Source organism: Natrix helvetica, assembly GCF_964273705.1.
Source record: "Natrix helvetica genome assembly, chromosome: 2".
In the NCBI taxonomy this organism is placed as follows: domain Eukaryota; kingdom Metazoa; phylum Chordata; class Lepidosauria; order Squamata; family Natricidae; genus Natrix; species Natrix helvetica.
In genome coordinates, this window is record NC_138552.1 from 240,483,364 (window position 1) to 240,505,005 (window position 21,642).

Consider the following 21,642-nt stretch of genomic DNA (forward strand, 5'->3'; position numbering starts at 1 on the left):
CAACGAGGCTCAGTTTACGAGCACAGATAAGCGCCCAGGGACTCCGAGGCGAGGAAGGAACGTAGGTTAATAAAGCAATTAGGCACGAAAGGGAAAGGATTCAGGCATGCGCAGACGAATTTCATACTTCTTTGAAAGGCAGGGAGTATCACGTGAGCCAAGCGTTCTCGCGGTGCCCACAGAAAAGATGGCGCTGGCCGCGGCAAAGCGTCGGAAGTGAAAGAAAAAAGCGGCCGTCGTGTGGAATATAGCGCGTATATTCTCGGAACCGGAATGAAGGCAAGTGGCAAGGAAGGAAACTTCCAATCCCGGTAGGTAGCGCTAATCTCAGAATTCTCAGGTGTTGTGCTCTCATCAGCTATTAGCAATAAAAAAGAAGGTAGCAACCTTAACCAAGTGTGTATGTGTATATGCGGTTGTGGCTGGAGCATTCTGAGAGCTGAAGTCCACAAGTCTTAAAGTTGCCAAGTTTGGCGACCCCTGATTTAAACCAACGAATTCATTGACCGTTAGGCAAGCGATGTTGTAAAACACACTCTTCACGGTCTTTATAACTCGGGTGTTATATCGTGTAATCGTTTTCCTTTTGCTCCTAAAACAGGTGATTAGAAAACTGCCCTGTTAAGGCCAGTGAAGTCCTGCTTTGCATCTCTGGGTTAATATTGAAACTTACGCCTTTCGAATTGCAGGTTCTGTGAAGCCAGGTGGGCTCTTGACTGCTTTCAGTCACATTATTTGGGAAGCACACTCTGGTCACTGGCAGCTTTTTCTGTAATTTTGTACTTGTAATTATTTAGATATTTTAAATGCCACCTACTTTCTTAAGAACTCTGGAAGTGTTACAAGATATAAGAAAAAGGTACATAAAATTATTTACACACACACACATACTTAGTGATCTCCATAGGATCAATGCTTTGATCAAAATGATAAAATGACAAAATAATAATAGCACACAAAAGTGAATACAGTAATATTGAAAGCTCAGGGAAAAGAAATATTTTGCAGTTCTTGAATTGTTACAAGGAGAGAGATTGTTTCAATCCTAATGGCAATTTATTCCACAATAAGGTTCCTACCACAAAGAAAGTCAGATTGGTTGCTTATGTCCAATTCATCCATAAATGTTGTCCATTGATTATCTGAGAACACAGAGTAGTCTATCCATGGCCTTGCAGGCAGCTTGCATCTAATCTATGTAAAAGTTTATACACCACAAGGACTACCTTCAATTGTGTTTGAATGATTTCTGATAGCCAATGAAACTCATTTAACATGAATAATGGAGGATCTTGAACAGGCTGACATGCTAATATATTGTATTGGATATAATCTGGATGCCTTCAAGGGCATTTTAATGTTCAAGCTTCAAGGCCAGTACTATATGAATCACTGAGAACAGGTTTGTTTCCTGTTTATATTGTAAATCTATTTCCAAAAGGAACAAATCAAGAATAAACGTATCGTATATGTTACTGTGAAAGTCCGAAATGCGGCACAGCCAGTCTCCTAGGACCTCCTAGGGGCCGGCTGTGCCGCTCAAACTACCGTCAGTCGCCCCGTGTTCAGCAAAGCAAGCGCGGGGAAGTCCTTTGCAGGCGGCTAGAACTGGTCGCCCGCAAAGGACCTCCACAGACTTGCTTTGATGAGCACGGGGCGACTGACGGTAGTTTGCGCCAGCCACGCCTGCTCAGCAAAGCAAGCCCGGGGAGGTCCTTTGTGGGTGACCAGTTCTAGCCGCTTGTGCCTGGCGCTGCGGTTGAGGTGAAGCTGCCAAAGCCCCCGCTGCCACCGGAATAACTGCCGCAGCCTTCTCCTTCTCCTCCAACAGCACTGCTGGATTTGCCGCCCGGCATTGTGGCTGAGGTGAAGCTGCCAAAACTCCCGCCGGTGCCCCCGCCCATTGCAGCAGTGGTGGTGTCTCCCCCTCTGCTCGGAGCACCTGAGCTGGGCCCCACATTACCCCTGCCGCCTCCTCTGCCGCCGTGCTTTTGAGGAGCCATGAGGCCTTTTTTTTTCTGCTGTACGGCAGGTGCGGACTGACCGCGGGAAGGGAAAAGGGCGCAGGAGCCCTGGCAAAGGTGAGGTGGAGAGGAGGAATCCGACGGCGGCACCATCGCGGTAGCCAGTAGGAAGGCCTTGGAGGGGGCGGGAGCAGGAAAAATAAGGCTTCATGGCTCCTCAAAAGCACGGTGGTGGTGGAGGAAACGGCAGGGATAACATGGGGCCCAGCGCAGGTGCTCCGAGCAGAGGGGGAGGCAACGGCACTGCTGCTACGGGTGGGGGTACCGGCGGGAGCTTTGACGGCTTCATCTCAGTGAAGTGCCGGGCAGCAAATGTGGTGGTGCTGTTGGAGGAGGAGGCAGCAGCAGTTATTCTGGTGGTGGCGGGGCCTCGTCAGCATCTTCAGCAGTGGCCCTGCCCCCGGTGAAAAAAACAAAGATGGAGCAGATCCAGGCTGATGACGTCGCTGCAGCTGCCAGGTCCGGACGGAGGTAGTCAGAGCGGTGCCGAGGCGAAAGAGCAACATGACTTTTTTTTTTTAAAGTTTTATTGGTTTTTTTTAACATTTATAAGGGAAAAGGTAATGGAAAGGTATACAAATTTTGGCAGTTGCAAAGTGTGGTAGGCGCCCCCTCCCTCCAAACTCATAGTATACATTTGAATATAAAACATTGATACATAGTCATATATATTCAGCATATTAATTCTATTGGTACTTTCAATCAGTTTATACATTGTAGTATATAATCCACATATTAATTTCATTACTACTTTCGGTCAGTTTATATCAATGAGATTTTCTTATTCATTTTTGTGATCTGAGCTTTCTTGGTATTGCCCCTTCTCCCCCCGCTGGCAGAGCTCCGGCCCCTCCCGTGTCCTGCATATCCGTTGTAGGATCTTCTGTTTTTTCTAGGTGTATTTTGTTTTTTTCCATAAAGGCCTGTGCCTCTATGGGTGTGTTAATTCTAATTCTTGTCTCCTCCCAGAATATCAGCATACCTTCAGGCATCAACCATCTAAACCACACCCCCTTCTGGTATAATTTATTCACCAATTGCGAATAATTTTTCCTTTTTTCCCTAATTTTCTTGGGGATCTGCTTCAAGATGGTTATTTCCCTATCGTGGTATGTCAGTGCCTGCCCCCTTTGTACACCCAGAATTTCGTCTCTTGTGCTTTTTCTAAGAAATTTAATATGTACCTCCCTGGGTACATTGTGTGTTCTGGCATAAGCTGAGTTCACTCTATAAACCAGGTCTATCTCCCATTCCATCTGTTGTTTTTCTTTGTGTATATATTCAGCCAAAATGTTTGTCATGATGTCCCTTATATTTTCCTCATCTGCTTCTATCACGTTTTGAAATCTAAGATAAAAGGACATTCTCTCAAATTCTGTTTTCATTTGCTGGGTATCAAGTTCTTTGTTTCCCTTCTGCACCGCTTCTACCCCCCCCTCACCTCCGCCACCCCCCCTCCACAAGGTCCAGTCTCTGTGAGTTCTTATAGATTTGGACTTGGTTCTCTTTAATTTCTTCTTTCATTTCCTTTAATTGTTTCTTAATTTCCTCTTGGCTTTGTATGAGTTGCTGAAGCATTTGTTGCAGATCCATCTCTGTACTTTTGGGTTGCATCAGGTCTGTAATCTTTGATTGTGTAGCAGGACTGGATGTTGCTGATGTCGGAGCAGAGGTAGCAAAGCCAGGTTTTCCAGGGGGTGGTCTTTTAGGAGACATAGTTTATAGAATAAAGAGTTCAGTCAGTATGGAGAATGGACAACTGGAGAAGCAGAGCAGCCAGATGAGTCCAGGAGGCAGAAGATCCAAGCAGGAGAGAATTATCTAGTCAATCTGGCAGTAGAGTAAAATTCCCCCCCCCCCCCCCGAGAGTTCAAAGAATAACAATCCACAAGAGATTCTTCTGGGTAGCACAGAGACAAAGACCGGAAGCCTGAATTTTTAAAGGTGGAGTCAGGTTTCACAGTTCATAAAGACAACGGAAGTGTGCCATCTTGCCCTGCCAGCTTTGGGCTCAGAGGCATAACAAAGTTTTCAAAGTTCCCAAAGTCCTCAGATCATCAGTAAATTATGGAGCTAGGTTCAATAAAAAATCACTTTAGCAAGAGTGTGGCATCATTGGTTGGCTCTCCCCCCTCCTCTTTCCCCTGGGGCTGAGAGCAGAATTGTTCCAAGCCGCTTGTCCAAGGGGGGGGAAAATCCCCCTCCCTCCAGCCGCGCCTCCAAAGTAATCCGAAAGTAAAGGTTTTAAAGAGCTGAAAAGTCCTTCAAGTCAAGAAAGGGAATGAAGGGGGGAAGCGCCTCACCACACTGCCGCTGCTTCCTTCTGTTTTTTCATTCTCCGGTCAGCCTGTTGCGAAGACGCTACGCGCCCTCCGATACTGCTCTCCGATGCCTAGAGCGAAGCGGGGGGGCCCACACCAGCCGCCGATGCAGGAATCCCCCGCCAAGCCGCTCCTCCGGCAGGACGCCTCTCCGGGGCGTCCTGTGCCCCCCAAGGAGTGGGGAAGCCCACCCGGGAGCCGGAGCGGGCAAACGACTTGCCCGTCGCTGTCAGCCGCCGGAACCGGAACCCAGAGCAGCATGACTTGAGGAATTGTGGGAGTTGAAGTCCACAAGTCTTAAAACAGTCACGTTTGAACATCCCTGGGGTTTTTTTTCTAAAGGGTTAGGGGTGCAAAGTTCTTGTAACTTGACAGCTTTAAGACTTGCACACTTCAAATGGCAGAGTTTCTGAACCAACATTTTGGTTGCTAAGCAGAAGCGTTGTTAAGTGATACTAATATTATATAACACTTTTAATTAAGCGGGTACCTTGAGTTTTAAATAATACTGATTTCATTGTTGTCTTAGGTGACATCTGTGAAAAAAATTCAGGCGCTCAGGCATGAAAATGTGCCGCTCAAACACTATATTTTTCTGCTCACATTGAAAAAAAATTAGAGGGAACATTGCACTTAACATATAACCATCCCCTCTCCGCTCCCCATCAGCCTGCCACATTGAAAAGGTTGGAGACTGCTGATTTACTGAATTTGTTAATGAAGTCATCCCTACTGAATGTTCTGCTAATATAATCTAACTATTTTCGTACATAGTTTTGGTTATAGTAGTCTTAGTTAATTTGGTTTCCTAATATTGCTTTATTTGAAATATGTGGTATTTTTCTTGATGTTTAATTGCTAGTGTATATTTCATGTGTATATTTCATGAACAAACTATTACTGGGAGCCAGTTTAGGGATACAACTAGAGTGGCTGTTAAACACATTTAAAATGTGTGTTTTTCCTCTTTCCTGTTTTTGCAGATAATTAGAGAATGTTTTGTTTGTACGTTTTACGCTACTTTATAGTTGATGGATTTTCTTCTACTTTACTTTAAAGCTGATTACAACAATATTTTTTCTCTCTGTTTTATTTCTTTAAAAAATTTAGTCATAGAAATGTTGAAGAACTGAGACAAGAAACAATGTGGCTATCCACAGAAGAAACAGAAGATGAGTCTGCGACCAATGCTCTGGTTCCAGGAATTTATTTGCCTTTTTTGCCAAAACATTTTAACCACCCAAGTAAGTTTTTATTGACATGATGGAAATTGGGATGAAGGAAAGTAGCAAAATCCTAGGGTCATTCTCTTCCCTTCCCTCATATAGGCCTTCATCATCCTGCAGTACATTGTAGTGTTACCTTTACTTTGTAAAGTCTATAAACTTGTTATAACCAATTATTTTCCCCAAGAAAATTGCATAATATATCTTTTGGGTGCCACTTTGAAATGCAGTTGAGGAATGGTATATTGAACATTAACATAACACAGAATCTTCATTTCTGGAAAAACTAGCAATTAAAAAGATGGGTTCTAACCTAGCTGTTGCCCTGATACTTTTCCCCCCTTTTTGCAAAGCAAATTTAATTGGGTGACCCTTACCAGCATGCTCTGGTATAGTACATATTATTTTTATTTATTCATTTGTTGAATTTGAGTGATACACAATTGCTAGTTACTATTACTGTTATTAATGTGATGATGATTTAGGGTACTTAACAGGTTACAGATTGGTAACTGAAAAGCATGTGTTGGAAATGTATAGTTTCTTCCCGTAATTCTATAGCCACTTAGGATATAATTTTTTAAAATCTATCTATCTATCTATCATCTATCTATCTATCTATCTATCTATCTATCTATCTATCTATCTATCTATCTATCTATCATCTATCTATCATCTATCTATCTATCTATCTATCATCTATCTATCATCTATCTATCTATCTATCTATCTATCTATCTATCTATCTATCTATCTATCTATCTATCTATTTATTATCTCATCTTTATTATTTTTACAAATAACTCAATACAGTAAACATATCCAACATACTTTCCTCCCTGTATTTTTCCACAACAGCAACAACTCTTATGAGGTAGGTTGAGCAGAGAGAGAGATTGGCCCAGGGTCCCACAGCTGGCTTTCATGGATAGGGTGGGGCTAGAAGTCACATGATGATTTGGAGCCCATCAAGTGATTTGTCTGAATGTTGTTGCCAGGAATGTAGAAATGTATTGTGTTTTGCATTTGGGGTCTTAGCTTTGTAAGTCTCCTAAAGTCAAAGTGACTGAGTTGAGTGTTCATATAAATCTTTTTAATAAATAAATAAAATGATCCGGAGCTTTAAAGATAATAACCAGCACCTTGAATTGTACTAAAAAACCCTGAGAGTCAGGGCACATCTTCCAGATGTTCTTAATATTCTTCCAATAAGAAATATTCCTTTTTATTTTATTTCCATTGTAGGAAGGAAGTTCATTTCTTAATGCTTTTCAGTTGATGTGATACATAATAATGAATGCCAGGAAAATCCATGAATTTGATACTTCAGGGTACTGATATGATTTCTGAAATAAGATAATGCAAAATTAATACAAAATATATTCTTTGGAGTTCACATTCCAGATATGAATATAAATATTTTTTTTCTGTGAATGGCTAACTTAGTTCCATAAATACTTTACATATGCATTATTTGTAAAATAAATAACAAACATTTTCTTACATTGGTTGAAGCAAATATGGCTGTGAAATCTTCAGAATTCCAAAAGATGAAAGAGGATTGTTTATGCTGTATCCAAGATGCTCTCTTACAAAGTCAGTGGCAGAGGGCTGCAGAATTAATGATAAGCTACTTGGAAATGCTGGAAAATACATCTTCAGAAAGAAGGGTGCCATCTCAAGAGGTAGGTAAATTAATTAACACAATAACTTTGAAATGAATGGAAATATATCATTTCTGTAGAAGGTGTCTCTTTATAATATAATTAAGAACAGGATAAAAATGTCCCATTTATGCATTGTGTCATGCATTTAGATGTATGACCTGGGACATTTTTTCATAAATTTGGGGTGTAAACCTTCTTTAGTCCGTGGGAAACTTTGAAAATTTGAATGGACGTAATGAGTGCTCCCACAAAATGTCAGAGTAAGTTAAAATGGGATTGTCTGTTTGCAAAAAAGTTGCCAAAAATGCAGCCAATCATGAAATACTTACTTAGTTGACACAAGGCAACCTGTTGGCAGGCCTTCCCCTCCTGTTAGCCCTTCAGGAATTCTCTATTTTACCTTTCACATTTTTCTGGACATGTAAGCAAATTGCTTAATACTACCTACCTTACACTTACCTATCCTTTTTATTTTATGTAATATGTGTTGGATCTATGCAAGGTCCTATATTCTGTGTAAATAAAGATGATATGGAATGGTGTTTTCATTTGTAGAATGCCAGATCTCTGTCTGCGTACCTGATGGCACAGCTTATGGGGAACTGAATATGGAAACTATAATGTTCACAGGCAAATGTGTTGGGACATTGATCAAGAAAATCAAGATGACAATCTTGGCCACACCATTGAGTCTGCCATTTTGACTTTCTTGATTTCTCCCTCGTGGATGTCTCTGTTCATGGACATGATGTTAATGATTTTGTTGTAAATAATTGTATAAATTAAAGGTGTGTTAGTATTTACAGTGCATTTGCTTTTAGTACTATGGCTTTATGACTTGCTTGGATTGTATTTTCTTCCTGAGTAGGAGATCTGGAGAATAGGAACTGAAATCTTGCTGCAGCATCCCCAGAGTAATATAGATGAGATCAACTATTTTGCAGATCGGATGAAAAGTTTAGGAGTCAAAAGATATTTAAAGGTAAGGAAAAAACTTTCAGGGTAAAAATAATTTTAATTCAACATTTTAATATTGAAAACATGTTTTATTATGAGACTTCTTACTGATTCCTTTAATAATATGTAATCTTAAAGAGGTCAAATATAAATACATTTATAACCATTATAAAAATGGTCAGAAGTCACATCTTTATATTCCTTTCTTATCCTCCCTCCCTATTCTGTTTTCTTATTTTATTTTCTCACATTTATATTATCTTACCTTGCTAAAATTTCTTTTATAAAATTATATTAAAAAAGAAAATATATTGTTATTTGTAAAACTTCAATATAGATTTTTAAATTGCACTCCATGTTTGATATTTCTGATAAAACATATGGTTTCAAATGTTAATGATACAGAACTGTGTTTTAATTATGGCTTTGGAACTTTTTAAAAACAGTTGTTCCATAATGGATTCTAAATACTGTAAGCATATTGTTTCACAACCTGGGAAAAAATCACTCATATATATGAAAAAGTGTAATTATTTCTATAATAAACATTTCTTATACAGCTCCCCATCTAGCATACCCATACGCAACGGCAGTTGAAAGTGGTCGATTGTTATTAATACAGAATAGTTCTGAAGATACAACTCTTATCTGAAGTTATTGGGAAAATTTACTGCTGCTTTGTTTATGCATATTTGCATCCAAAATTGCTTTTTCTGTTCAACTTAATAAACAAAGCTCAAATTACAGATTTCTTTAGAGCATGCCTTCCACCTTTTGTGCAGCGGATTTCTGGACGAGGCCTATCAGAACTTGCTTTTGACTGAAAGTTGGCGATATGGAGAAGAAACTGTTGCTCAGGAAAAAGAGCTGAAGCTTGTTCAAGCTTATAAGGGGTTGATAGACTATTATATGTGGTTAAAAAAAAAGACGGACCTTTTGGAGCTGGGTGAGTATTTGCCTGTAGATGCCACAGTAGTAACGTGCAGCAGTAACTCCTGCAGTTGTCCATGCATTTTTCAATCCCATTCATGAAATATGAAATGTGAGACACATCTATGACTGAGTTCTCGGGGCATGCTTACTAGGAAGGAAGTTCCAGAGAATTGCATAGAATTAGTGCATGTAGAAATTTTGAATTCATTTGGTATCTTCCCCAGCAACAGGGAAGCTAAAGATTGCTCTATATGTTGTTCCTGTACTGCATGTTTTTTTTTTTAAATGACCTGGAGGACTCAAAGCAAATGACTTTCCCAATTGTCTACTATTATCTTACTCTGGTGATAAGCTCTATCAGATTTATTGGCCTTGGATAACCATACTATTTAATTATGATTTGTGGCCATAATCAAGACTGTCAAAAACACAATGACAACATAATTTAGTTGCTAAGCTAAAATTTTACAAAGGAAAACGTAAGAAGAAATCATAATCTGTTAGTGATCTTGAAAAGACACAAGATGGAGACGTAGGGAAACTCTGGTTGCTCAGTTTACCCATAATATTTTAACACACTAAGTATTAAGGTTGGGAACTGGGAAACTGTGAACGTCCTAGACCTAATTTAAGTCTAAAAATGCTAGTGAATTCCTAGAAGCTTAGTACTCGGACAAATCAGCCATCAGTAAATACAGAGAGATAAACCACAGTTACACATCCAGAAGAAACAATAAAAAGCCAAGGAAATCAAAAGACCAGAACAAATTCATTCCCACGGTCAATATTCAGATTTGTAGGAATCAACATCAGACAAAAGATCAGGCAGAAAACAATACTCTGAGCAAGGAACTACCAAAAGGAAAATCACTCCCCCATTGCATTGCATTGGCAATGCAAGCTACTCTATATAAACAAAGAACAACTCCCTCCCCATACTAGCATTATGATGTTACCTAGTTAAGTAATACAATACAATACAATACAATACAATAATACAATACAATACAATACAATAGTAGAGTTGGAAGGGACCTTGGAGGTCTTCTAGTCCAACCCCCTGCCTAGGCAGGAAACCCTATACCGTTTCAGACAAATAGCTATCCAACATCTTCTTAAAGACTTCCAGTGTTGGGGCATTCACAACTTCTGGAGGCAAGCTGTTCCACTGATTAATTGTTCTCACTGTCAGGAAATTTCTCCTCAGTTCTAAGTTGCTTCTCTCCTTGATTAGTTTCCACCCATTGCTTCTTGTTCTACCCTCAGGTGCTTTGGAGAATAGTTTGACTCCCTCTTCTTTGTGGCAACCTCTGAGATATTGGAATAATGCTATCATGTCTCCCCTAGTCCTTCTTTCTCTTAAGCTAAACATACCCAGTTCCTGCAACCGTTCTTCATATGTTTTAGTCTCCAGTCCCCTAATCATCTTTGTTGCTCTTCTCTGCACTCTTTCTAGAGTCTCCACATCTTTTTTACATCGTGGCGACCAGAACTGAATGCAGTATTCCAAGTGTGGCCTTACCAAGGCATTATAAAGTGGTATTAACACTTCACGTGATCTTGATTCTATCCCTCTGTTGATGCAGCCTAGAACTGTGTTGGCTTTTTTGGCAGCTGCTGCACACTGCTGGCTCATATTTAAATGGTTGTCCACTAGGACTCCAAGATCCCTTTCACAGTTACTACTACTGAGTAAGGTATCACCTATACTGTACCTGTGCATTCCGTTTTTGTTGCCTAAATGTAGAACCTTACTCTTTTCACCATTGAATTTCATTTTATTAGATAGTGCCCAATGTTCAAGTTTGTCAAGATCCTTCTGTATCTTAAGCCTATCTTCTGGAGTGTTGGCTATTCCTGCCAGCTTGGTATCATCTGCAAATTTGATGAGTTCCCCATTTATTCCCTCATCCAAATCATTGATGAAGATGTTGAAGAGTACTGGGCCTAAAACAGAGCCTTGGGGTACTCCACTGCATACTTCCCTCCATGTAGATGCAGTTCCATTGAGAACTACACGTTGAGTGCGGTTGGTCAGCCAGTTACCAATCCATCTGGTGGTGATGCTGTCTAACCCACATTCTTCTACTTTATCTAGTAGTAGGTTATGGTCTACCTTATCAAAAGCCTTACTGAAGTCCAAGTAAACTATATCAACGGCATTCCTCTGGTCCACTAATTTTGTCACATTATCAAAGAATGCAATAAGATTAGTCTGGCATGATCTGTTTTTGACAAATCCATGTTGGCTTTTGGCTATTACTTTGTTTGCTTCTAGGTGTTCGCAAATTCGTTGCTTGATTATTTTTTCCAGAATCTTTCCTGGTATTGAGGTTAGGCTGATAGGTCTGTAGTTTCCTGGATCTAATTTTTTCCCTTTTTTGAAGATGGGAACCACATCAGCTCTTTTCCAGTCCTCTGGTAGTTCCCCGGTGTTCCAGGATCTCTGAAAGATATAATTCAGTGGTTCTGAGATCTCGTCTGCTAGTTCCTTCAGAACTCTGGGGTGTAATCCATCCGGTCCTGGTGATTTGAACTCATCTAGGGTAGACAGGTGCTCACTTACCATTTTCTTCCCTATTTCAATTTGTGTTCCTAATTTTGTGGTGCTGCTTTTGATAGGTTGGACTGTTTTATCCCTTTGTGTAAAGACAGATGCAAAACATGAGTTAAATAGTTCTGCTTTCTCCCTGTTGCTTGTCACCTTCTTGCCACTTTCTCCTAGCAATGGACCAATTGTTTCCTTAACTTTTTTCTTGTTTTTAACATGTTGGAAGAAGCTTTTTTTGTTAATTTTTACTTTTGTGGCAAGCCTTTCTTCATTGTGAGCCTTAGCTTTCCTCACTTCATCTTTACAGGCTCGGGCTATTTGCTGATATTCTGCCTTAGTTATGTCCCCCTCCTTCCACTTTTTATACTTACTTTTTTTGTCTTTCAGTTTGTCAGATAGTTGTTTATGCAGCCATGCTGGTTTCTTTTGGGAGCTGTTGTTTTTCTTCTTCATTGGTATTGTGTTAGACTGGGCTTTTCTAATCTCATTTTTCAAAATTTCCCAAGCTTCTTGAGTTGTTTTCCCCTCGAGGATTCTCATCCATGGAATTTTTCCCAAGCTCTCTCTAAGTTTATTGAAATTAGCTTTCTTAAAGTCCAAGACTCTAGTTTGACTTTGTTCTACTACTTGTGTTTGGATAATGTTGAATTCCAATATTGCATGGTCACTTGCCCCCAGGGTTCCTATGGCTTCAACACCTTCTATCATTTCCTCTCTGTTAGTGAGAATTAAGTCCAGTATGGCTGATCCCCTTGTTTCCTTCTCTACTTTTTGGAAAACAAAGTTGTCTGCTAGGTTTGTTAGGAACCTGTTGGATCTTCCACTTGGTGCAGAGTTTGTTTCCCAGTTGATGTCAGGGTAGTTAAAATCTCCCATTACTATTGTGGTGTGCTTCCTACATACCTTAGTTAGCTGACTAGCAAAAAGTTCATCTTCTTCCTCTGCTTGGTTGGGTGGCCTGTAGTATAGACCTATGGCAATGTCATTTCCCCCACAACCTTTAATATTGACCCAAATGCATTCAAGATAGTTCTCATTATTGTTGTGCTCTATTTCTGTAGAGACATAGTTATTTCTTATATATAGTGCAACTCCACCTCCTCTTTTATTTGGTCTATTTCTTTTAAATAATTTAAATCCTTCTAGCTGTATGTTCCATTTGTCAGTTTCATCCCACCAAGTTTCTGTAATGGCAATAATATCATATCTGCCCTCTTTTACTTGAATTTCTAATTCTCCCTGTTTATTCCTCATACTCTGTGCATTGGTATATAGACATTTGAGTCCATTTTGATTGACCTTGTGTTTACTGTCTACATAACCTGTGTTGTGCCTGACTGCCCCTATTTTCTTGCCACTTGTGTGATTCATGCACATGGTATGACAATCACTATTACATGCTTGGTTTTGCTTGACAGCAGGAGTGATAATCTTACCCACACACACATCTATGTTACATGCATTTATAACCCTATGAATTTTAGTTTGCTGGGGACAGAGATGTTCTGTATCTATTAATTCTCTGTCCCCGCTCTTCAGTTTAAATGTTTATCAAGAAAATATGTGAATTTAATGCCAAGTAACTCAGTTCCTTTCTTGGATGGGTGCAACCCATCTCTTTTGTACAGTTTTTCATTGGACCAGCTACATGCTTCATGACTAATAAAACCAAAGCCTTCCCTTTTACACCACTCCTTTAGCCAAACATTAAACTCTGCTACACGCTGGCCCTTCCCTTTTTGTTCCTTATATACAGGTAAAACCTCTGAAAAGATAAGCCTACAACCTATACTATTAAGTTCATACCCCAAGTTCTGGAAATCATTCTGCACAGAAAGTACATCTTTCTGGGATAGATCATTAGTGCCAAGATGTATAATAGCATCAACGTCACAGTCCTTACTTGCATTCTTGACTATCTTATCTAATAAAATGTCTGTAAGCAAACAACAAAGCTCAGAGAGAACTAAAGACTCTATATTGTCACATATAACAGTAGTGGGAGAAGGTAAACACATCTGAGTTGTATATTTCAGAGAAACATCCTGCCATCTCCAAATGATGAATAGATATATTTGGCTCTGAACTTGAGATGCTACTTTTGGGTTTCATGAAAGAGATACTGATCATAACTTAACCATATATATGTCACCGTGAAAGACCGAAATTGGTGAATGTCGACATTCACCGGTGAATGAAAGACCGAAATTGGTGAATGTCGACATTCACCGGTGAATGTCGACACATACCAATTTCGGTCTTTCACGGTGACATATATATAACGAGTCAGCGTAACGCTTTACTTTTGCTTTTCAATTCGCGGTCCTGGAAACTACTCGTTCTAACCGCGCAGGATGGCAGTTTTTTAAAAAAAAGAAGTCCGCAAATAGAAGACGCTTAAAAGGAAGCGAGGAGCCGAGGTGTCGACAGGATAAGGGTATTAGGGTAAGGGTGTCGAGAGGATAAGGGTATATATTTCGGACATACACCAAGCGACTATGTGAATGTCGACATTCACCGGTGAATGTCGACATTCACCAGATTTCGGACTTTCACAGTAACAATATTCCTTGACTAGCATCTCTTTTTAAAGCTTTTTTTTCTGGAGGATTTTTTAAAAAATGATTTTAAAACCAAGGATGAATATCATGATGTTATCTGTTTCAAATTAGATTTATGAGATGGATGTCTTGTCTTTCACAGATGAAGACAGTTGTACACAAACTTCTCTTCAGCAGGAAATGCATCGCTTGTACCAGCAGGCTAAAGTCAGCCTCAGGGAAATAATCAGAATCCCTGGAGTTTGGGATCCTTTCGTGATTTGTTGTGTGGATGTAAGAACACCCTTTGTACAACAGACTTTCTATGTCACATAGTCTGGATGGCTGTCAGATGGGGCAGCTTTAGAGAGTCATTAGGTAACTCAGTGGTAAAGGCTTTTGCAGAGGTTTGTAGATTCAGAAATTTGTGAAAGTGCTATAAGCTATACCATCACACAGTTACCTGTATAGTTAATCATAAAATGGTTATTGAATGGCTGGTATTTTAGTTCCATTTTGTTGCAAAACAGTTTGGTACTGCTTTGTAACATGGTGTCAGTTTGAAATGAACAGCTGAACATTTATGTTCTTTTAGTTGCTGGAACATTATGAGGAGTATGAAGAAGCACGAGAAGTGTTAAGTGACTATGCGTATAATTCCAAGTTCCCTTCCAACCCTAATGCTCATGTCTACTACTACCAGTTCCTAAAGAGAAGAGGGGAATCAAGGAAAGCACAGATCTCTGCACTGCAGGCAAGAATTCTGGAGTTTTACTGTTCTGTTTGTTTATGATTCTGTTCGTTCTTTATTTTATCTATGAATAACGAAGAACACAAATCAGCTAAACAAAGTTGAATGTTTTCTTGGGAGTTGAATGTGTCTAATAGTGTAATAGAGAGAGAGAGAGGGAGGGAGGGAGGGAGGGAGGGAGAGAGAGAGAGAGAGAGAGAGAGAGAGAGAGAGAGAGAGAGAGAGAGTGAGTGTAGAGCCAGGTTTTCAGGCTCTTGCAGAAAGATAGGAGGGTGGGGGCAGACCTTATTTGTAAGGTAAGATGTTCCAAAAGTTAGAAGCTGCAGCAGAGAAAAAGGCAGGGTTGCTTTAAGAAATTGCAAACAGATACCCATGTGGTGTCCAAACCACCTTTTATATTTGTTATTGAAATATTGGACAATCTTTTATATGTAGATAGTCACGGCCTGTGCTTTTGTACTGTGTTTTCCAAGTGCAAAATGCTCAGACAAGTACTTTTTAGAACACAAATTAAATGCAATAATTGCACCACAATCCTAAAATATTTGTCATATGAATCTGTCACTATTATTACAATAAGAGTGCAGTGCCAGTGATCTCTGCAATAACTGGAATATATTAATGGGCTAACTTCAGTTTGTATGCACCATATTTGCTTAATAAAATACATTTTTTTGATGGCAGAATATTTCAAACTCTTTAGTGTGCTACGTACGTCACATCTGATATACAAGTAGTCCTCGATTTACAGCCACAATGAAGCCTGGGATTTCGGTCACAAGTTGTTGCAGCTGTAAGTTGAGGCACTATGTGAACAGACTCAATTTTATGACCCTTTTTAAGATGATCATTAAGTGAATCAGATCATTTTCTGCTGGAAAACGGCAAAATATGTTACAGATCACAATCATGCAACCGGGAGATGCTGCACCAGTCATAAATACAATTTCATCATCTCACCATGAGCCCAAAATGAAATAATTTGACTTGAGTGTGTGTGTGGCCATCATAACTTTGATGGGCTGTAAATAGATTTTTTTGAAGTCTGTTATATCTTCAAACGGTTGTTAAGAACTGGTTGAGGACTACCGTAAAACGCCTTGGCTCTGAGGCGAAACTGGCAGTCCAATCCTGTCCTCTGGTAGAAACCTCTGACGGTATCTTCTGTAAAACCATTGAGATGTAAAAGTTCCTGATTTCACTTTCCAAAATTCACCCATATCCCTGTTTCTTTCTAGATCCTGCATGAGCTTGTTCCTTCCCATGAACTAATGCTGGAACTTTACAACCTGCTTAAAAAATCGAGTGAGTCCTTTTAAGGGTATCCCAATATTACACACAGATTAGTTGCTCTGTTCCTCCCTTGAGCCATAATTAACAGAAACAGTGTCAAGCAAATCCTAATGCAAATAAAAGTTTACAACCAAGAGTGCTTTTTGCTATCTTGGACTTATCACCCAAAGGAAAGCAGAAGGACCTTGTTCTACCTGCACTGGTTACAGCTTGACTAAACTGCCCTAAGGCTTTCTGTGTAGAATGGTCTTTGCTTTGAAAACATCACTATAGATCAGTGGGTCTCCACCTTCCTAATGCCGCGACCCTTTAATACAGTTCCTCATGTTGTGGTGACCCCCAACCATAAAATTATTTTATGTTTTCTGTATTTTTTCAAAAATACGTATTTTCCGATGGTCTTAGGCAACCCCTCTGAAAGGGTCATTCCACCCCCAAAGGGGTCCTGACCCACAGGTTGAGAACCACTGCTTTAGATGATAGTGCCTAGATGCTCGTGAGAGTGAAGCACATTGATTGCATTATTCTGATACTGTGTTAATTACTGTGTTCTTTTTTTTTCTGGCTCAATTTATTTTACTGGTTTTCATATTTAAAGGCTTGTTACATTTATTTTTTTTAATTCCCTGAACTCCTGTGAACCTGCCTATATCTTGTGATGGGCCCCTCTGTTTCTGACCCACTATTAATATCCAGCAAAGGACAAGGCTTGTTTTAGCTGTGGCCTGCTATCTTTGAATAATATATATTGTTGGCTTTTTAAGCTAATTTTTTAAAAATAGTTTTTATCACGTAATTTTTAATTCACTTTATATTGAGTTCTTTTCAGTCTCCTATAATTTCCAACTAGCATAGTTAAAAGCTACGAATTAATGGCTGACTTCAGCCTGGTGTTTGGTTGGGGAAGGTTCATGTATAGTATCTTATCATTGCAAATTGAGGAGATTATATTCAGTACAATTGGTTGCTACTACTGCAGCTGTTAACTGAATTTTGTCTTTGGTTTCAGAAATTAAAAAAAAGAAAATCCTCACCAACTAATAATGAGAACTTTTGCCTCTTGCATATATTAGAGAACTGTAAAAATAATGGGATCTATTCTAATTTCAGAAAAAAGAAAAAAACACAAATTACAGCTGAAAGTTATTTTTGCAGCCCTGGATTTTGCTGGATGGAAGGAAAATATAAAAGCTTGGAGTTATTTGGCAAAACAGACAGTAGAAATTCTGCAAAAGTAAGTCTATCAGGTCTTGCAATGTGATTACATCTATATAAATACGTGTGCAATATGTATTGTAAAAATCTAATGTGCTTTAATTTTCTTAGGGAGAGATTCTAGTCCTCTGCATGAAACGGGGGATCATTTCAGATGGAAATAGGACATTCTTTAAAAAAATGGAATATGGAACCCAGAGTTGGAAATGTTCAAGAAAATTTAGCAATCTCCTTAGTGAGCATTAGCTAATGAGGACTACCTGTAATAAAGTATAAAATTCCCCTACAAATCTTTGAGGTATGTCTATTCGGATTTAGAGCTAATTCAGATATTCCTTTGAATGTTTTTCAGCTCTGATAAGCAATTTCACTGGCTCAAAAAGGAGTGGGATATTCGAAAGGATTGGTGGCCAGCTTTTCATTTCAGTCTTTATTTGGCAAAAAATAACTGGCAGGAAAACAAAAAACTCACTTGTGAAAAAGTTCTGATAGCTGGCATACTGTTGGGAACAGGTAAGGTTTTCTATCCCTATATGTTAATGATGATTTCAAATACTATTTAAATAGTATTTAAAAAAAACAATTTCTCTTTCTCCATAAAGTGTGCATAGTCCATGACTATGCCACAATGAGCTTTATAGGTGATTATCAGTACACTGAGTTGCATCCAGATGAGAAGTGAAAACTAGTGCCAATATTGAAGTAGCAGTGGTACACGGGCATCATAACTACCTGGGCCACTGCATTCCAACCAGTTGTGCTTCTGAGTAGTCTTCAAGGGCAACCTCTATAAAACATATTGCAGCAATCTAACTGGGATGTGACTAAGGAGTCAGTGACCATGAGCTAGGCTTTCACAAGTACAATTGGCACACAAGATGGAGTTGTGCAAAGGCCCTCTGCTCCAGTGCTGCTACTTGTTGTTCAAGCAAGAACCCAAACTCCAAAAATCTTGGCAAATTTCACACTAATTCTGGTGTCTGATAATTCATATCCCTCCAGAGCTTTGTGAAGCTGCATCCCAACAAACACCTCAATAGCTTTCCCTAAAAGGAAAAGTTGGAGGCAGAATGAAAATCAGGTTGATTTAATGGAAAGGGGACTATGCTTAAATAGCTCTTGGTAATGTCTCAGGACCAACAGGTGCAAATTGTCCCCAGAGAATTGAGCCAAAAACTATGCTTCAGTCCACTTCAGACGACCTACTCAACTGGGTCTAGCTCAGAGCAGATCCAAATGACTTTATATGAAAGACGACTCAAGTGGTCCTCAAGGTGGCCTTGCAGATATTTCTCTGGTCTTTCCCTCCCCAGGAGGGATCAGGTCACTTTGAACAGGCTTGCAGAGGCAGTAAGAGCAGAAAAATAGTTAGGTTTGTCTGCTTTTCTTGTCACAAATAAAACCCGTGTTTGTGGATTTGCTGTGCATCTCCAAGTATCTCTTCTGATGTTTCATCTCCTGGAGTTCCTAAAATCAGGACACTTCCTTTGGTCCATGGGAGGCCACATAGGTAGAATCAATGATAGGAAATAACTTCCCTGAATCACAATTACCATCGTGTACTTGTGCAAACCAGTTCCCTCAAAGACTCAACCAGATTATATTTCAGTTAATGAAATAAAATCTAAAATATAGTCTGAAACCAGTGTATATACTCTTTGTATAAAGCTAAGAAAATGTGTCCTGTTTAATTGACTTACCGTATTTTTGGACTATAAGACGCACCAGTGTATAAGACACACCAAGATTTCGAAGAGGTAAGTAAGAAAAAAACATTTTTGTCCTCCCCAGCCCCCAGGAGCACTCTGTAGGCTTTAGCAGGGCTGGGGAAAGGCAAAAAAGCCCCTGTTTTTCACTGAAACAGGGGCATTTTCCCCTTACCTCAGCCATGCTGAAGCCTGCAGAGTGCTTCTGGGGGGTGGGGAAAGGCAAAACACCCCCTTTTGGTGAACAACGGCCCTTTTTTTGTCCGTTTTCACAAAAATGGGAAGCAGGGGCGGGGCTTCAGGCGGCCAAAAATGGCTGTATTCGGTGTATATGACACACCAACATTTCCATGCTCTTTTAAGGGGGGAAAAAGTGTGTCTTATACTCCAGAAAATACGGTATTATGTTTAGAAGAGCCCTACTTGGGTCACAAGTTAGTTTAATACCATTGTGTCACATTTGTTCTAATGCCATTTCATTTTTGTACACTTTTAGACTGCAAGTACTTTAAATATGTCTCCAAAGAAGGTTGTAAAGTTCAGAAGAAAAAATTCCGACAGTTGAAGAAATTTGTGAAAGAACACAGCTGCGTCAGTTTAAGATTAGCTGATACGTGATTGCTTAGTATCAGATCTCTTGATTTTTCAAGGGTGTTAGATGATTTTGATGTCCTGTATAAAACAAGTCATCCTGACAAACAATTGTTGTAAAATTCAGGTAGTTCTTGAGATCTGACTGGTCACCTAATGGCTGTTTGATGTTACAACCCCCCGCCCCCACCAGCTACATATGATCCCATTTTGAAATATGGCTGTTGCAGCATGCCTTACAACTGGCCACAGGGATGCTCCCCCATTGGCCTGCCCCACTGGCACCCTACAGTGCTTGGTCTACTCCCCAAGCCTCCTGGAAGCACCTGCCATTTTCCATATACTGACAGTTCCTTGTGGAAATGGCAGCTGTTTTCAGAGCATTCTGCCCTGATCAGCTGATCGTTGGGATACTGCAAAGTTCTTCTGGCTCTTGCTAAGCTTTGGCGATGCCAGCTGCCTGAATGCAAAAGTGGAAGCTTTAGAATTATCTTCCCAAAACTGTTCCCTTGCTTAATTCCCTCCCTCCATCCAGAAACCCACATTTGTTCAATAAAACATAAAGAAAGCTAGAGAGACAGACTTGTTATCTTTCTTCCCCCTCCCATTAGATGCTGAAACTAAACTCTGCATTTCAATCTTGATCTTTTAACCCTCTTCATTTGCTAAATTTACTGCCACCATACCTTGATGAGTGACTGCCGGGCTGAAGAACAGAGGAAAGGAAGGAAGCGAGCAAAGAAAATCTGGAGCTCAGCTCAAAAAGTTCAAGCATCTAGAGCATAACAGGTGTAGCAAATGGCCAGCCACTGCAGAAGCTGGGTCATTGGAAAGCTTTTTTGCTGCATTTCTGACTCCCTTTCCAGGAGTCCTAGCTGGAAATCGGACTAGCAGGGAAAAGCTTGGGAACCTTTTGGAAAGCTGTTGCTATTTGTCTGATTCTAGGTTCATCACCTAATTGGGGGGGGGGGGGGAGGCCTTTTAACTCACTTTTTTCTGTTTTTTTTTTTAAATTGAAGAAATGTGGGCTTCAGGGGAGAGGGAGAGAGTTAAGCAAGGGAAAGATTTGTGGAAGATCATCCGGAAGCTGCCTCCATTGTATGCAGGTGGATGGCTCCCCCAAAGCCTAGCAACAGCCAGCAGAGGTTTGCAGTATCCTGCGGCCAGCTGATTGGAGTAGAGGCTTGGCCCACCAGCGTGGCTTTATCATCCATGCACAGAGGCTTGTTTGGAAGCTTCTCTAGCATTAGAATATGGTTTGGGCCCTAATCTAGCTGGACTATCCCCCCCCCCCCCCCCCCGCTGAGCTGTTTTTGGCTTTGCAAAACTTTTTGCTGCTGGTCTGCTCCACTTAACAACGCACACATTCGTTTAACAGCATCAGAGAGAGCAGGGATGGAGTATTGTTAAGCAAGGCTGTTTTGCTTAAGGGCCATCCCCATTTGTGACCATAATGGACAGGCTCCATTACGGACATAGGTTGAAGATGGCTTGTATGTCTACTGTATGTATAAGAATTGTATTTTTTTTACAAAGTTTCTATAAAAAATCTTTTTGTATGAATATACTTCTTTATTAGCTTATTTATGTTTATATATACATATACATACATACATACATACATACATACATACATACATACATACATACATACATATATATATATATATATATATATATATATATATATATATATATATATTAAAAAATGTGTGTGTGTGTTTGTGTGTGTTCTAGCATAGCTCTGGAAAGCCTCGAGCAATTTCAACCAAACTTGGTACACAGATGATTTACCCTCTGGAGAAAAATACTGTGGGGTTAAGACATCCCTAAAATCCCTGGGCTTGTGTTCTATTAAGATACAGCC

General features: G+C 39.8%; 1 protein-coding gene across 3 annotated transcripts; it reads left to right on the top strand.

Annotated features, from left to right (window-relative positions):
• The first annotated feature begins 117 nt into the window (after positions 1–117).
• Positions 118–21,332, top strand: TAF1A (TATA-box binding protein associated factor, RNA polymerase I subunit A). 3 transcript variants are annotated; one of them, XM_081943623.1, is made up of 11 exons: positions 118–311; positions 5,456–5,589; positions 7,087–7,256; positions 8,107–8,220; positions 8,943–9,141; positions 14,383–14,513; positions 14,815–14,973; positions 16,209–16,275; positions 17,419–17,497; positions 17,831–17,991; positions 19,681–21,332. In XM_081943623.1, exons 1-11 carry the CDS (start codon positions 274–276, stop codon positions 19,800–19,802), a joined length of 1,374 nt encoding a protein of 457 aa, XP_081799749.1. In that variant the 5' UTR covers positions 118–273; the 3' UTR covers positions 19,803–21,332. The 3 variants fall into 3 exon arrangements, with proteins under 3 accessions (XP_081799749.1, XP_081799748.1, XP_081799750.1); XM_081943622.1 differs by having other exon boundaries at positions 119–311; positions 17,374–17,497; XM_081943624.1 differs by having other exon boundaries at positions 127–279; positions 17,374–17,497.
• Positions 21,333–21,642: the final 310 nt, after the last annotated feature.